Here is a 17,857-nt window from a genome sequence, read left to right on the forward strand (position 1 = left end):
CTACTCACCTTTCTCGTACGATTTCATGTCGATGACTGCTCTAACTCCACAAGGATCTTTCTTCTTTGAACTTCTAAGGCATCTTGTTTCTGCCTCTCGTGTGATATTCTTAACCCATCCCTTCTTAGGCTGAGAATATTTGACTTTACATCTCCTCTCCTCTCCTAGACTGTCAGCTTCTTAAAAGCAGGGCGTGGCTGTTGTATAAGCTTGACCCTCAGCCTGCAGCTTGCCGAGGTGCTCCTGTGCAGAGGGAATTTGTGAATGAAGGAGCACACAAAGGTAACTCTTTTGACTTCATTTCTTCTAAGAGCTCTTCTTAACAAACTAATTGCTACCAACCTAAAATATGAAGGGGCACTTAAAGAAAATAAGACCAGTGAGACAGTTCTTCCTCCTCTCCTTGGTAATAAATCTTTTCTACTTAAATTCATCTTTATCTATTCATTCTTTCAACACAATCATGTATTGATCACATGCAGTAAGTAAAAAGCATGAAATGGGAAGATGCTATTCTTACTTTTCCTCTCACCATAGCCGGTGCTGAATAAAATCTTTCTAGTTTTCATTTATGCTGTTTCTTAGTCCTGCCAATCTTCCATGCAGTGTGGAAGACTGCATCCTTCTCATTCACCTGTTCAACATTTATTGTGCTTCTTCTCTATGCTGAACCAAGCTAGGCCTACGTCATATAGGATCAATTAAAACAAAAATCGAGAGCATAACTCCTCACTCCTTAAGTATGGACTGTACATGGTAACTTCCTTCCAGAAAATACAACATGGAAAGGGGTGGGGGAAACAGCTGTATGGTGGAGAAACCTGGAAAATACCACCTCAGCCAGTTCATCCAGGTAAACACCAGTAGTGGTAAGTCGTGTTCACAGTATGTCTTTTGATACGATGTGATGACAATGGTTCTTTACTTCTGTGATCTTCCTCCCCCAAACCCACAACCAGAGGCTTATAATGAGAAAAACATCAGGAAAATTACAACAGAGGCCATTCTACAAAATACCTGATCGATATTCCTCAAAACTGTCAAGGTCATCAAAAACAAAGTCAGAGAAATTGTCACAAGTCAGGGGAGCCTAAGGACACATGACCACTAAATGCAATATTGGATCCTGGAAGGGGAAAAAGGCAAAAACTAAGGAAATATGATAAAGTATGGATTCTAGTTAATAATAACATATCAGTTTTGGTTCATTAATTGTGACAAGTGTACCATACTAATGTAAGATAATAATAGTGGCAACCAGTATGGGGTACATAGGAACTGTCTTGTACTATCTTTGCAACTTTTCTGTAAATCTAAAATATTCTAAAATAAAACATTTATTTTAAAAAATGGAACTAGACCTCAAGAATATTAATGAGAAAGAAAAGGAAGACAGATTGTGGTACAGGCTTGTAAGTGGGTTTGCGGGATTCAGTAGAACTCAGGCTGCAAGGTGAGAAGAGGCAGACGGTGACGATGGTAGGGGTAGTGTCTAAGGACAGTGGAAAGCTATGGATGATTCATGGACAGTTAGAAAAGTCTAAAAATATTATTGCACTTCAGAAAGGTCCTAGTTGAGGTCATCAGCATAAATTTTGGTCGGGAACAGCCAGCCCAGATGAGCAACTTTCTCATAACAACCAGGCCAAGAATAGAGAAAGCTGGTGCTATGATCGACCCAGATAAGGGCTCAGCATACAGTTTCTGAAACAATCTCTCTCCCTTAATGTGAACGACAACAAACGTGTTTTCTCCTTGAATTCTTCCAGATTCATTATTCTATGAAGCCTCCTCTTCAACAGCCCCCTTCTCTCCTTTTTCCCACATTCTGCAATTGAAAAAAATGAATGATGATAGTGCAAAACTATTCTGATGATGGTTTAGAGGAAAATGTTAAATTAAAGGATTAAAGAAGCAAGATATAGAATAAGTCAAATATGTCAAAGAAATCCAAAGGAGGCTCAATCAATTCAATATACCCTGAGATTTTTCCGCTTTTCAAAAAAACAATAAAACAAGAAAAGAAAAACAAAAAGGTCACCAGCTTTTTAAAAGGATCTGGAGTCAGAGAAATAGAACCCCATGGTTCATCTGCCTTCCGATCACCACAGGCAAAATAGCTGAGAACACCTAAAAATGAAAATGTCCTGCAAAGAATGAAACTAGTCAAACTAGAGAAATAGAAAATAACCATAATAATACATATCTTGTCTTTGTGTAACACGTTCTTAGTTGACAAAGCATTTTCACATGTATCTCATGTGATTCTAACCAAAACTTTATGAGGTAGGCATAACAATTCTCAATGATCCCATTTTACACATGAGAGAGTGGATTTTCAGAGACTTTAAATGGCCTTTGATGGGTCTGGGATCACAGCCTACACATTAGGCTCTGGGGCTATGCTGGTTTTCCTTATGTCTGGCACCGAGGTGTACACAATCAGCACACACAGATAAAGAAGCTTCATGCTAGTAAGATAATGCAGAATATGTATCTTTCTCCCAAAAGACACATCTACAAAAACGTTAATATTTAATTTTGTTATCATTATTGTGATAAATAAATTTGATCATTAATGCGATAAATAATGTCCTTCATAAAGTGAAGGATGGAAATCATACAAAAAACGTGAAAGAACTTACAAGAGAAAGCGATGGAAAGAAATGTAAAAACATAGGAGCTTTTTAGTTTGACCTTAAGTTAGTTATTCTTAGACTAGAAATGAGGGAAATTAAGCAGGTAATATATATAGACCTTTAAAAAAAAATCTACACATCTGGATCATTATGTGCTATTCTGAAACAACTGAATAGGAAAAGAAGGGTAAGACAATGTTATAGAAATCAGTAGCAAAACTTGTGAGAAAGCGGTCTAAATTTATATAGTCTAAAAACATGACTCAAAGAGACATAATCGCAGCCTATAAATATCCTCCAGGCAGCAATATGTGGTAAATAAAGTGAATTATTCACAACCTTGGGTTCAGGTCATCTCTCTTTGTCCAGTTGTCTAGGGAAGACAGTGCTCTACCCCTGAGCTGGTGTCATCCCTAGAAATTAAAACGGCAGATGAGGGCTCGCCAGGCTGGGCCCTGTTGGAGATACTCAGGTGGAGGATTCAAAAGAAGAAGCGCATCGAATGGCCTCCTGAGATTCTCCATATTATTAAGAATTAGACTGGAGAGTCTCACCACACAATAAAGTGTTTTCATTTTTTCCCTCACCTTTGATAAAGAATGACAGAGAATGAAATCAAATCCAAAAATGCTTTTAGTTATTGGCCCACTTGATTGGAAGACAAAATGGAATATGAAAAATCAAGAACATTATAAAGTGCTCTGCTTTGCTATCAGCAGACAACATGGTACTGAATCTCATGAAAAATCACCCAAGTTTATGAAGTCGAAGTCACTAGGTCAGGGTTCTCATAGCAAACCTGTCACTTACGCTGTTGCACAGCTCCAGTTTTCTCATTGTCATAAGGTCATCAGTAGCTGTCTCTCCTGGTAAAATCACATTTAAGACACCAAAACATTTAAAAAACCCACTGAGAGCTGTGACATACAGATTATTACTGATGATTAACATTAGTATGATGTTCCCTGATGTTATGCTTCAAAAGCATCATTTTCCACAAATATTTCTTTCACAGAATAGTTTTCTCCCTTTTGAAAATTTCTAGGTTTTCAGATTAAAGCTCACGATCTCCTTAACCCACAAGTTATTTCAAAAGGTCTGCCTGAGCCCAGCCCTTGAAGCAGCCTAAATGGTTTGAATTACAGCCAAGATGGCCCTGGGCAGGCCCCTGCTGGGTGGACAGCAGCCCTCTGTAGAGTGATACTTTAAATATCAAGAGTTCTCTAAACACAGCATGCTCATTTCAGCCACAGAGCAATCAAAATCCAAGCAATTTTTTTTTCCATTGCCTTTCCAAGCACAATTTTTCTAGCCTTGTAGAGAAGCTGCCTACATTTGGTTTTGCTTGTCTTCATTTTGCATGTAACTATTTTGTATGCAACCAGATATTTAGTCCTTAAATGGGCAATAGTTCCTTATTAACCTAAGAAAGACCTTGAACCGTGTCTTGTTGTTATCTTAAGATATTTATGTAAATAAGATGTGTATACCACCCTTTAGGGCATTGCATGGATCTTAACCAGCGATGAGGTGATATGCTGAAGTGTTTAACTGAAGGCTGCTTGCTTGCTATGACTACGGCCTGCCAGCCATGTGAACTGGTCCCTGAGTGCGAAAAGTGGGTGCCCAGAGAGTGTCAAGTGGAAAAAAACGAGGATTTTCTGTAGGAATATCTGCGGCTTGTTTTCAGGCTTACAGTGATGGTACCTTAGTGCTTCAAATGATCATTGTTTTCCCAAAGGTAACCCAGGAGCACTTCAATTGAAGCTGGGCCTTTGTGACAATATTAGCCCAAGAAACTGTACACTTTTTTTTCTTACTACAATAAAAACCCTAATAGACTTTGAATAAATGCCTGTACAAGGAGGCAGAAGTCCATGCGAGCGCACGTACATACAGATTATTAAAGCATTTAATGGGATTTTCTCCACTACAACTGCAAAGTACATGAAAAACACAAATTAGGCTGCAGGTGTTGCCTGTGCTAACGTCCTATAAGGAGACAATAACAGAGCTCCAGCCTCTATTGACTGCTTTCCTGAGTTGGTGGAATTTGCCAGACCTGCAATATTAACATAGAATTATGGAAATTGGAAACAAAAAGCTGGAATCTACTAGGAATGACAGGCTGAAGATGAACTCAACTGGAAAATTTGGCTAACTGAAAGTGACATCCTTTGTGCTGGAATTTTTCTATCTGAAAGCTTTAAAAAGGCTGTAATTATTTTGAGTTTTCAATTCAACCCTTTTCAAACTAAGCCTTTTATTTCCTTCGTCACTCTGTACCTTTCTTCCATGTGAACTCGGGCATTTGCCAGGCACTGAAATGGTAAATTCATATTGGTTTTATATACAGATCCATTGTCAGAGAATGCAACACAATTTCTGCATCCTCTATGCCAAGAAAAACAAAGGAATATTTGCACATCAAAACCTTTATCTTGTGTACAGGCTCAAAGTACCTGAGCACAGCTAAAGAAGTCATCTAAGGAGAAATGGCTGATTAATGCCAAAGCATTATTTCTTTGCAAGTTAGTGCATTTTCTCCATGATGAAGCCAAGGAATACAAGAACTTAGACTTACCTTGTGGCTTTTGGGTCCCAAATAACAATGTCAGCATCTGATCCTACAGCTATTCTTCCTTTTCTTGGATAGAGGTTAAAGATTTTGGCTGCATTTGTGCTGGTAACTGCCACAAATCTGTTTTCATCCATTTTACCACTGTGCTGTAAAGCAATTCAAAGAATCATTCTAATGATCAAATACTAAAAAGTATCCTATCAATAAAATGACAAGACATGCATCTCTTAAACAAACAGAACTACACCTAATTTCTTATATCGTGGAGCATCTGAGGATGCTGATAAGTATTAAACAGTCATAATGCTAATGATGGAGACGATGGGGTAACATATGGAAGCCTGAAGATGACTTTTCAAAAACCCCATTAATTAGCATCCACACTAATTCTTCCCATTCATCCTAGAATCACAAAAATTGGTATAAGTGACAGCTAGATTTTGGTAATGGTATTTTCAATTCTCATTTAAAGTTTGACAATACCACATTTATGATCTGGCTTATTTATTACAGACCTAAGATTTATGAGATAATCATGTAGACATTAGATAGAATAATATAGAGTGAGAATAGGTGATAATTTTTTTTTTTTTTGGAGACGGAATTTCACTGTCATTGCCCAGGCTGGAGTGCAATGGTGCGATCTTGGCTCACTGCAACCTCCATCTCCCAGGTTCAAGTGATTCTCCTGCCTCAGCCTCCCAAGTAGCTGGGATTACAGGCATGCGCCACCACACATGGCTAATTTTTTGTATTTAGTAGAGATGGGTTTCACCATGTTGGCCAGGCTGGTCTCCAACTCCTGACCACAGGTGATCCACCCTCCTTGGCCTCCCAAAGTGTTGGGATTACAGGCGTGAGCCACTGCACCTGGCTGACAACATTTTTAAATCAGTTGGCAATGCTTTTATTATTTTTTAAAGAATATTATAGAGTGAGGATAGGGGCCAACACTTCTGAATCAGGTGACAATCCTTTTTTTTTCATTTTTTGTTTTGAGACATGGTCTCACTCTGTTGCCCAGGCTGGAATGCAGTGGCGTGATCATGGCTCACTGCAGCTTTAACCTCCCTTGGCTTAGGTGATCCTCCCCCTTCTGCCTCCCAAGCATTAGGTTGGTGCAAAAGTAATCACAGTTTTGCCATCACTTTTAATGGCAAAAACTGCAATTACTTTTGCACCAACCTAATAGCTGGGACTACATGGTATGGTATGCCTCACCATGCCTGGCTAATTTTTTGTAGAGATGGGGTTTCACCATGTTGCCCAGGCTGATCTGGAACTGTAATCCTAACACTTCAGGAGGCCGAGGCAACCCACCTGCCTTAGCCTCCCCAAAGTGTTAGGATTACAGGCATAAGCCACCACACCCAGATGCAATCCTTTTGAAAAGATAAAAAAATCAACTCAAGAGGTTCAATTTTATGCAATTGAAGTTTTGCACGAACCAACAATTATGGATAGTCTATTGCAAGAGATTTTAATATGGACAGAATTCAGAGGGATGTGGCTCCTCTAAAATAAAATTTAAAAGTGTTAGGAGTTTATCCCTATTTACATGGTAAGAGGGTACTTAAGGTTTATTTAATTACCAAAGAGTGCTTGCCTTAAAAATCACTAAGAACCATGCCCTGAAAGTAATATTTCCATAAGTAAACCATACTAATGTTTCATAAAATGACATGGTTTCCTATATATTATGAAGAACTATTCAGTCACTGTAAAGCCATTTATATACCAGGGAACTATATGGATGATGAAAACCTGCTATAATAAAGATATTCATTGTAATAACAGAAGTTCAAGTGGAAGGTTGAACTGTTATCAAGAAAATCTGAACCCCGTCTCTACTAAAAATAGAAAAAATTAGCCGGGCACGGTGGCGGGTACCTGTAGTCCCAGCTACTCGGAAGGCTGAGGCAGGAGAATGGCGTGAACCCGGGAGGCGGAGCTTGCAGTGAGCCGAGATTGCGCCACTGCACTCCAGCCTGGGCGACAGAGCGAGACTCCATCTCAAAAAAAAAAAAAAAAAAAAGAAAAAAAAAAAAGAAAATCTGAGTGAAGAGAAGTCGTCGGGGATGGTTAGAGTTGGGGTGGAGGAAGAGGGGGTAAGGAAAATAATCAGCAGAAGATGGGGCTATAGAGATGCTTTGAAGATCTAATTGTAAGTTAATGATTCAACTATCATCCACTAAGTAATGGAGACAAGTAAAGGGTTTTTAAGAGAACAATAGCACAAATAGAACTTTATTTTTGAATGAGAACTCCCATTCGAAACCTATCCTCCCTCTATAATACTGTAAAAATAATAATAAAAGCATTGTCAGCTCTTCTCAGTACAGAACAAGAGTTCTTGTACTGGAGTAAAGAATGCATTGTAGCAAGTGAGACCCTAGAGATGGGGACCAGCTGTGAGATTACTGCAAAGGTCCAAACAAAATATGAGCCTCCAACTAGAATGGCAGCAATGAAGAAAGAAATAAGGAGACACTTTGGAAATAAAATTGACAAGACTTGGTGAATAATTCATTAGAGTTAGAAGTAGGTGGTATGTGTAGGGTAAAGGCAATTGAAGAGGATTCTGAAGTGTGAGATGTAATTAATGTGTCATTCAAGGGAGGCATCCTAGGAGATGGGTGAGAAGGGCATGACACTAGGGACCAGAAATCTAACCAGGCAAGTCCCCTCTGCTGGTCTTCACAGCTCCACATGTCAACTGGCTGGACAAGTTAACACACAGACTTTTAGTTATGTGATTCTTCTCCATCCTTAGGGAGAAATTTTCTAGTCATGAGCATTTACATTTTGTTTCCAGACTTTAAATTATTACTTTTGTGACTTCATACAGCAATTTAAAAATATGATATCCAAGGGTCCTTTAAGAAGTGACATCAGGCTGGGCATGGTGGCTCACGCCTGTCAATCCCAACACTTTGGGAGGCCGAGGCGGGTGGATCACTTGAGGTCAGGAATTTGAAACCAGCCTGGCCAACATGGTGAAACCCCCTCTCTATTAAAAATACAAAAATTTGCTGGTCATGGTGGCGCACATCTGTAATCCCAGCTACTTGGGAGGCTGAGGCAGGAGAATCACTTGAACCTGGGAGTCAGAGGTTACAGTGAGCTGAGAATACACCACTGCACTCCAGCCTGGCAACAGAGTGAGACTCCGTCAAAAAAACAAAACAAAACAAAACAACTGACATCGACAAAGATTTCATGACAAGGAGGTATAAGCATAATGAATACCTTTCGTGTATTTTCGTGTGTGTGTGTGTGATGGAGTCTCCCTCTGTTGCCCCAGGTTGAAGTGCAATGGTGCCATCTTGACTCACCGCAACCTCTGCCTCACAAATTCAAGCGATTCTCCTGTCTCAGCCTCCTGAGTAGCTGCGATTACAGGCTCGTGCCACTATGCCCGGCTAACTTTCGTATTTTTAGTAGAGACAGGGTTTCACCGTGTTAGCAGGTTGGTCTTGAACTCCTGACCTCAAGTGATCCACCCGCCTTGGCCTACCAAAGTGCTGGGATTAAAAGTGTGAGCCACCGCACCCAACCCCTTTGTGTATTTTTTATCATTTCAAGTATTTGTGCCAATGACACATGAGGCATTGGAATTCAAGAGCATGAGAAATCAAGCAGAAGGGCTATGCCTTTTCAGAGAATTCAAGAATAACCCTCTTTGTATGCAATCTTAATTCATCTCCTAATGTCTCTGCAAAATGGTGCGATGCATCCTCTAAACTAAAATAAACTATGCAGAGATTATTTCTTTGCTGATGCTATACTGAGGGATGGAATGGTGGCAGAGGTGATAGTACTGCATTCCTCGTATCCTCCCTAGTAAAAACAATCAAAAAGTTTGTTTATGAAAATTTGTGCCACTCTGGTCCTCAAATGGGCAGGATCCTGGCTGAAGAACTAGGCAAAGCAAGGCTGGAACGTTTGAACCCACCACGCCTTTTTCCCATATTACTGACATCCGATCTTCAACACCATTCACCCCATTGGGGATCTTGGTAAAATCATCCTTCCCAAGAGCTTTCTGGCAGGTGTTAAAAGTGCAGTTATCAGTCCCTGTTGTGGTTAGATCATCACTGTAAAAGAAAAAAACACAAGAGTGATGGGGTGAGTATACAGAACACGTTAGGAGGAAACTGCCATAACCTTTACTAATCTCCTGGCTCCCTTCTCAATTGAAGTCAGAAAAATGCAATGGAGAATGAACAGTTTTTTCAAGAACATATTTCATCCGTCTCCTGTCTCTATTCTAGGAAGCACCTTCAGACGACACACTGATAGGAAGCGTGGTGCAAGACAGGTTAGGAAACCTGGCTTCTAAGCTCAGCTCCGTCACTTACTAGCTCTGTGATATGAGCTTGTCCGAGACTCTGTTTCTCATCTAGAAATGAATAGTTATATGTACTTGATGAAGATAACTTCAGAATCACCAGCAAATATGTAAGAGAAAACCTCTTGTGAGCAGAATACTCCACAAAGACATCACCATGGTGATCCTCATGAATGGAGGGCAAGTCCTCCGGGGCAGTCCTGAGCCACACGGCCCACTGGAATGAACAGAGGGTGAGATTGGCTGAGGATGCTGATATTACCAGGGACAGGAATCCTGCTTTGACTCTTGAGTAATCTTGCGGATGTTGAATCATGAAGGAGGAAGGAAGCTGTAAAGAACAGGTAAGTAAACTCTTGTAAGGTCTGTCATGAAAAACTCTTAGCTTGAGACTGAGTATCTGTGAATGGGGAGTGTCGGGATGTCCATGAATGGTAGAATTTTCTTTTTTCTTTTCTTTTTCTTTTTTTCTTTTTTTTGAGACAGAGTCTTGCTGTGTCACCCAGGTTGGAGTGCAATGGCGCTATCTCTGCTCACTGCAACCTCTGCCTCCTGGGTTCAAGTGATTCTCATGCCTCAGCCTCCCAAGTAACTGGGATTACAGTCATGAGCCACCATGCCTGGCCAATTTTTGTATTTTTAGTAGAGATGGGGATTTGCCATGTTCACCAGGCTGATCTCAAACTCCTGGCCTCATGTGATCCGCCCACTTCAGCCTCCCAAAGTGCTGGGATTACAGGCATGAGCCACTGCATCTGGCCCAAGAATAGTAGAATTTTCAAGAAAAATGATCATACCTTCCCAGAAAGTAACAGGGTCACCTACACAACAACCTAGTTCCCAGATTATATCAGCATAGAAAAAAATTCAACAATATTCTGATAAAAAGTAAAGCGTAATGAAGAGCCCTGGGTTTAGGCAACAAGAGATGAAAAAAGTCAGAAAAGAGTAAAGTTTCAGTGAAAGTGATCTGATTTCTGTGAGTCTAGGAAAGGCTTTAGCAACATATCATAGCTTAACTAAGTCGATGTTTTTTGTTCTGCAGGTGAGGGTACCCAGGGCCTGTCAGGTCAAGTAGAAGAGAATACTGGGAGGTTAATGGAAGGTCCAGATGGGAGGACGAGCTCCCCTCCACCCAAACCTTCTTTTGGCAATACACTTCCCAGTCATCTGCAAAATGATTACTTAGCCAGTAGATTCATGAGGAAGTCGGGTGTTGAGGGGTCTGGTCGCAAAGGTGGACCCATGACATGGTGGGCGGCATGGTGCCATTCTTTATTCCAGTAGTGTGTGCCATCTGTGCCAAGACTGGCCGCTATGGGTTCGCCATAGACCACCTTCCCTGGAAAGATTAAAAGAAGCATTCATCACTTTAATTTATTCTTAAGAGGACCATGTGACAAACACATAAATATTAATCTTTTCTGCCCTAGCAGAGGGTAATAGCTACAGTTTAGCAGAATCCCAAACTATAATTTACTTTTGTGGACAGGATTTAAAAATCCATGATGAACATAAATATGAATGAGAAACAAACCTCTGTAAGTGTAAGCTATTCATATTTTAGATCCATTTTTACGGCCATATAACTTAGCAAAAGCTGGCCGGTACAAGAGCCGTTCTAATGAAACCTTCTCCAAAACCCTACCAGATAAACGCTATTGTTATCTCCATCAAAGGATGAGAATAAAGCTATGGAGTAATAACTTCTCCACTCCATATGTACACTCCACTTACATACACTCCATGTGGTGTGGAGATGGTAGAATTTGAACCCAGGCATATTGACTCCAGTGGTCCTAACTTTTATGCTTTATTACCCTGATGACAGATAATTATTAGTTAGGTCATATGGAATTCAACCACAGCATATTTCTGCTGCAAATCAACTGATAATCTTTTCATGCCCTTGAAAAAAAGAACTCCTCAAAAAACTTGTATTAAATGAAAGAACACTCAGATAATAAATTCTTAGCCAGAAATGCATATTTTAAAAATCATGCAAATGAGGCCATCAAAAAAGCATACAATGTTAGAAAAGTTAATAGTGCACAGTGAATTTGAATTTAAAATCAATCAGAATCCTATCTCTGATTAGCATTTGTCAGAATAATAGTTCTGCTGGCATCAACCTGATCATATTCAGGCAATCATTAAGGAGAGTGCACAGTAGAGAGATGCTGGCATACCAAATTAGTTCACTCTGGTTCATTAGATGCTGAGTTTTAGTTAAAATCCTGATATATGACTGAAATTAACAGATTTCCTCAGAGAGTACTGACAGTAGATGGCCACCAGTTGACTGAGTCATATCAAATTGGAACACAGCACCCTATTATTTCATAGATCCTTCTCCAAACTAGCCATCTTCCACTAGCTAGGTTAGGAATTTGGAAAACCATGAAAGCAAGGCTTACTGAAGCCTAAGAACTTCAATTCTTAAGTAACCAATTATCAATAAAAGTTATCCCCCAGGGACTCAGCCATGGCTAAGTTACTTTGCTTCCATGACGTACCCTACTAGATGAATCCCGTCCCCATTTGGATTCTTACTGCCCTATCCCCAGAAAAGGAGAAACACCATTAGCAATTCTTTCTAAATATAGAATAAGCAGCAATCGTTTTCAGTGAATGAAGAGGTAATGTACTATCTACGGGAGAACTGGGAAGATGGACACGATATTTTATTTGCAAATATGAAGAGACCTTCCTATTCCAAGGGAACGTCTTACAGATGCTTGGACAAGGAAAACTCAGAGACTTGATCTGCAATCACTTTACAAGTTGCTGACTGAGGATTTTCCATGGTGCTTTATCATCGAGGAAAGATCCTTATCACATGTTCTATTCAATCACTTGGCTCATCAAGGTGATATGGGAATATGGTTCCAAAAGTCCTACAATTTTAACAGCACTCAGGAAAAATTAAAAGTGTCAGCATCTACCGGGAGTCTGCCAGGACTGTTTTGAAACCAGATGACAGGTAATTTCCTTGGAAGGGCTTAGCTCCTTTAAAATGTGACAGGCCACTTTAGTATATACACCAAGCTCTTCGTTAACTGGGCTATTTTCTACTTTCTCCCCATTTAGTATCTGTTAATATCCAAAATAAAATTTAAAAAGTGAAAATTCCTAACTGCATATTCTATTTTCTATTTCATTATTCCTAAGGCATTTTCAAAGGACTAAAAAGCATACAAGAACTAAAAAGGGGAAGGAAAACAGGAGGCCTGGATAATCCATAAATTGGATACTCAAACTGGATAATTCAGCATAATTATGGGTTCTGTTAGACTTGGGCTAAAAATAAAATAACAATAAAAATAGCTAACACATGCATACCATTCTATAGTTTGCAAGGCTCCCAAATACAATCTCATTTGACCTTCATAGTTGCCTTCATGCTGGTTTGACAGATGAAGAAATTGATGCTCAATGAGATTAATGTGCCCAGCACACACTGGCACTAAGTGGTACAGCCAGAATTAGAGTCATAGTATTATAATATCATATCATATGCACTATGTTACTAGGAAAAGTGCCATTTTTTATTTCTTGGGAAAGAGCATGTATTTCTAAATATTTAAGTCAACCACAGGCTATTTATGGATGTGGCTGAGCATTTTTCCAATCTCACTTACTGGTTTCATTTACTACACTTAGTTGGTTGGCAGTGAAGAGTGCTCTATCTGTCTTGAGCCTGGTACTATCCTGATTACATTCACAACTGGAGGGTTTCAACAGCTCTTAGGAGATAGGAACATCTTCATCATTAATCTCCTCCCACTGTCTTAGCAAGCTTCACATTAGGTTGTATCTTGTCTACCCATAGATGTTCTCTCCTTAGTTGTCCATTTTTTGGCTCAAACCCAAACAAAGAAAAGCCTCTGCCCTTTATGATGTAACCTCCCACTTAAAGGAGTTTCACCATTTGAGAGATATTCAAGATTTCCCAGTAATGAGCAGGTCAAACCAATCCAAACTCTCCACTGACCAGATGACCCATTTATTAGATGACGGTGTTAGAGCAGATGTTAACACCTTGTCTGGATCTGCCAGCAACGCTTCCTATTGAGTCCTGAGATCTGCTAGAGAAGGTTGAAAAATGCAGAGAAAAAGCATAGGCATCCAGGAGCAAAAGCCCTGGCCACTAAATAGGAGGCCAAACATATTTATAGAAATCAGTCTTCCTAGCCAAAAGCATAGAGCCAAACTTTCCTGGACTTTATTTTGATTCCAAACATTACATTTACAAAGGAAGAAAATAATTGAGAAGGAAAACATGTAGAAGCAGCTTGGTAGAATGGATCATACAAATTTAGGTTCAAATCCTGCTTTTGCTACTTTTTAGCTAGTGACATTGTACGAGGTAAGTCATTGCCCTTAGTCTGTTTTTCTCATCTGTGAAATGGGATCACAATGTCCCTCTAGTGTGGCAATTTTGTGAAGGTCAAATAAATTAATGTTTATGAAAGTACCCAGAATCTTCCTGGGACCCTGGAGACATTCCATGTTATGGGCTGAATTGTGTCCTCTGTACAAATCCACATGTTGAAGTCCTAACCCCTGGTACCTCAGAATGTAACTGTATTTGGAAAAAGGATCTTTATGGAGGTAGTAAATTTAAAGTGAGGTCATTAGGGTGGGCCCTAATTCAATAAGACTGTGGTTCTTATCTGAAGAGGAAATTTGGACACATATAGGGGAAGGTAACGTGAAGACACAGGAAGAAGGTGGCCATCCACAAGCCAAGGAGAAAAGCCTGGAACACATCCTTCCTCCACAGCTCTCAGAAGGAGCCAACCCTGCTCAACCCTGTTGTCACCTTGGTTTTGGACTTCAAAACTCCAGAACTGTGAGAAAATAAATTCCTGTTGTTTAAGCGGCCCAGTCTGTAACACTTTGTTACAGCAGCCGTAGAAAACTCATACACTCCACAAATGTTAGTTTCCTGATAGCCACACAATTCTATTTTTTTAATGGCCAGCTTTTAACTGCTATGCAATTTGATGTAATGTAAATCATCTTGTTCTAAATTTAAGGGACAATGGAGTGTTCTGATGTTCATATGCAAGAAAGAAGAAAGGCAGCCTGGCTAACATGGTGAAACCCTATCTCTACTAAAAATACAAAAAATTATCCAGGTATGGTGGTGCACACCTATAGCCCCAGCTACTTGGGAGGCTGAGGCATGAGAATCACTTGAACCCAAAAGGTAGAGGTTGCAGTAAGCCAAGGTCATGCCACTGAACTCCAGCCTGGGCAACAGAGTGAGACTCTTTTTCCAAAAAAAAAAAAAGAGAAGAAAGGAAACTTGAGACTGAAAATCACCTTGACCCAGTGGCACACTGATTCTGCCTACAGCACTAGTGCCTAAGCATCAGTTCATTGCACGCAAGTAAATGAAACTTGGTGTATTCTTGTTCAACACTGCCAAGCAGCACTCAGCGTGACAACTTGGGAAGAGAGGGGCCACTGTGTGGATTTTTCTCCCCATCTTTTAAAACACAAGAGGAATATATGGGAGTTTACATAAAGAGTTTACATATGGCCGGACGCGGTGGCTCAAGCCTGTAATCCCAGCACTTTGGGAGGCCGAGATGGGCGGATCACGAGGTCAGGAGATCGAGACCATCCTGGCTAATATGGTGAAACCCCGTCTCTACTAAAAATACAAAAAACTAGCCGGGCGAAGTGGTGGGCGCCTGTAGTCCCAGCTACTCGGGAGGCTGAGGCAGGAGAATGGCATAAACCCGGGAGGCGGAGCTTGCAGTGAGCTGAGATCCGGCCACTGCACTCCAGCCTGGGCGACAAAGTGAGACTCCGTCTCAAAAAAAAAAAAAAAAAAAAAAAGAGTTTACATAAAATGGAAAATAGGAATACCAAAGCCTCTGTTGACAAAAAGAGTCAAACTCTGTAAAATACTTGAAGAGATTTATTCTAAGGCAAATTTGAGTAACCAATGGCCTATGACACAGCCCTCAGGAGATCCTGAGAACATGTGCCCAAGGTGGCTGGGACACAGCCTAGTTTTATACATTTTAAGGAGACAGGAGACATCAATCAAATACATGTAAGCATACATTGTTCTGGTCCAGAAAGGCAGGACAGCTCAAAGTGGGGGCTTCCTGGTTATAGGTAGATGTAAAAATTTTCTGATTGTCAATTGGTTGAAAAAGTTATTATCAATAGAAAGAAATGTTTGGATTATGATAAGGGACTGTGGAGACCAAAATTTTATCATGCAGATGAAGCCTCCAGGTAGCAGGCTTCAGAGAGAACAGATTGTAAATGGTTTTTATTAGACTTAAGGTCTGTGTTGATGTTAAATGCTGGTCAGCTTTTCCTGAATTCCAAAAGGGAGGAGGACATAATGAGGCATGTCCAACCCTCCCTTCCCAGCATGGCCTGAACCAGTTTTTCAGGTTAACTTTGAAACACCCTGACTGAGAGGAGAGGTCCATTCAGATGGTTAAGGGGTCTTAGAATTTTATTTTTTGTTTACACCTCTCTGCAAGAGAACTTTTTATTTTACAAAGACATGACTATTAAGTAAAACTTTCTATTATAAGCAAAACTAAAGCCAAACGAAATCAAATCAAATAAACAACAATCAAATATACAAACACATTAAACAACCACAATCTAGCCCAGTTTACTGTGAGCTGCTTGAGATCTGAAATTGTCTTAATCATCTTAGCAAAGCTAATGCCTAGAGCACAGTACCTAGCATGCACTTGGCATCCAAGAACTTTGTTGTTTATGAAAAACATAAAGAAAATATTTGTTCAGTTCAAATGAGCATCATATTTTTACCCTAAATACAGGAACATGGATATAAAATAGAGGTAAACTTTATTAAGACAAGCTAAAACAAGTTTAACTGTAAACCAAAACAACAGCAAATCAGTGCATTGACAATTTCAGTCATAAATGGGAAACAAATAATGCCAGATACATAGCAAGTGGGGCATCAAGTTAAATTGCTGTGAGAAATTGCCACCATTCTAAACAAATCACAGAAAGGTAGTGAATTCATGAGCCTACAGGTTCTACTGGGAAGTACGAAGGTGAAGTGAACAAAGTATTTCCTAAAAAGCCATTAATGATCCCATATGCCAATACTGTGGCAGAAAAAGAACATGTATAGCTACTCAGACCAAAATTTAAAAAGGGTCTCTGAAGCCAATGACACACATTGACACATACATTCTTCGGACAAAAACTAGACTGTAGTGGGTGATAGAAGTCAGAGACTGGCAGACTGGACTGTCCACATGAAACACAATGACAGCTTGTTTGTCCAACTTCACACTTGGGCTATGGAGCAAGGGAGACAAACTCTGCTTCTGGAAGAAAAGGATAATGCTTGAGGGAGAAACACCTGATTCCCTTGCCTCATCTTTGCAAAAGCATCTTCTCACAAGAAGGGTGGATGAGAACTAACCTAGTTCTATTAGGCTGGTGCAAAAGTAACTGTGGTTTTTCCCATTGAAAGTAATGGCAAAAACTGCAATTACTTTTGCACCAGCCTAATAGTTACTTAAGTTGGACAAAAAAAGACTTAACCATGAAATGGGCATTCTTTGCAAACTGTCAAAGGTGACACCACTTTCGATGGCTTGGACTTGAAAGTTTTCTTCTTTCTGTAACTTGCTTTTCACTTTTTATTGCAGAATGCTAAAAGAAAATATCAAGGCATGAGCAAAAAGAAAGCTCAGGCTTTGGATGCACTGAACATTCCCCACCTCTTCTTTCCCAGTTCACATAAAAATCCTGGTGAAGACAGACAAAAGGGAAAGAATCCAGAGCTGCACTGGGGTTGAAAAAGGATCATGGCTGACTAGGGTTTTGGTAGATTTTAGGAATGTGGAAAGCAGATGGGATAGCAATAATTCATAAAGAAAAGTTAGGCGGAGTGACAGCTTGACCTGAAGGAGTAGAAGGAGTCAAGAAGAGCTTTCCTCCTGGAGCAGAAAGGGCAGTGAAGGGGAGGGGAGGAGGAGGTCTGGGTCTCTCAACACTCACCCTCACCTCTGCTGGGAAATGAAGCTTCTTAGGTGGTGTTGATGCTAGACTGAGGTCCCCACACCTTAAACTGAAGCTGTCCAGTGACTATGTCCCATTTGCATTCACACAGCAAGTTCAGGAAACAGACATGCTTGGTGGAAGAGAAATTCCATGCCCACTCCCACACTGACCAACTGAACTGTCCTGTCCACATATGGACAGCCAAGGATAACCAGACTTTTGAAGAAAACACAAACAGCACATGCACACACAAAA

General features: G+C 40.1%; 1 protein-coding gene across 12 annotated transcripts in view; it reads right to left on the minus strand.

The window, feature by feature from the left end:
• The window catches only part of DPYS (dihydropyrimidinase), a 95,181-nt gene that overhangs the window by 46,349 nt on the left and 30,975 nt on the right, over window positions 1–17,857 (minus strand). For 7 of the 12 annotated variants that reach the window (XM_073999276.1, XM_045398581.3, XM_045398583.2 and 4 more), the window contains 3 exons: window positions 10,757–10,913; window positions 9,176–9,317; window positions 5,224–5,366 (listed from right to left, as the gene is read on the minus strand). In XM_073999276.1, coding sequence (XP_073855377.1) covers window positions 5,224–5,366; window positions 9,176–9,317; window positions 10,757–10,913 — 442 coding nt within the window. Of the gene's footprint in view, window positions 1–8; window positions 3,506–5,223; window positions 5,367–9,175; window positions 9,318–10,756; window positions 10,914–17,857 lie in introns of those variants that run through there. The other 5 variants (XR_012416586.1, XM_073999278.1, XM_073999277.1 and 2 more) reach the window with 5 other exon arrangements.

This window comes from Macaca fascicularis, chromosome 8 (assembly GCF_037993035.2).
Source record: "Macaca fascicularis isolate 582-1 chromosome 8, T2T-MFA8v1.1".
Classification (NCBI taxonomy): Eukaryota; Metazoa; Chordata; class Mammalia; order Primates; family Cercopithecidae; genus Macaca; species Macaca fascicularis.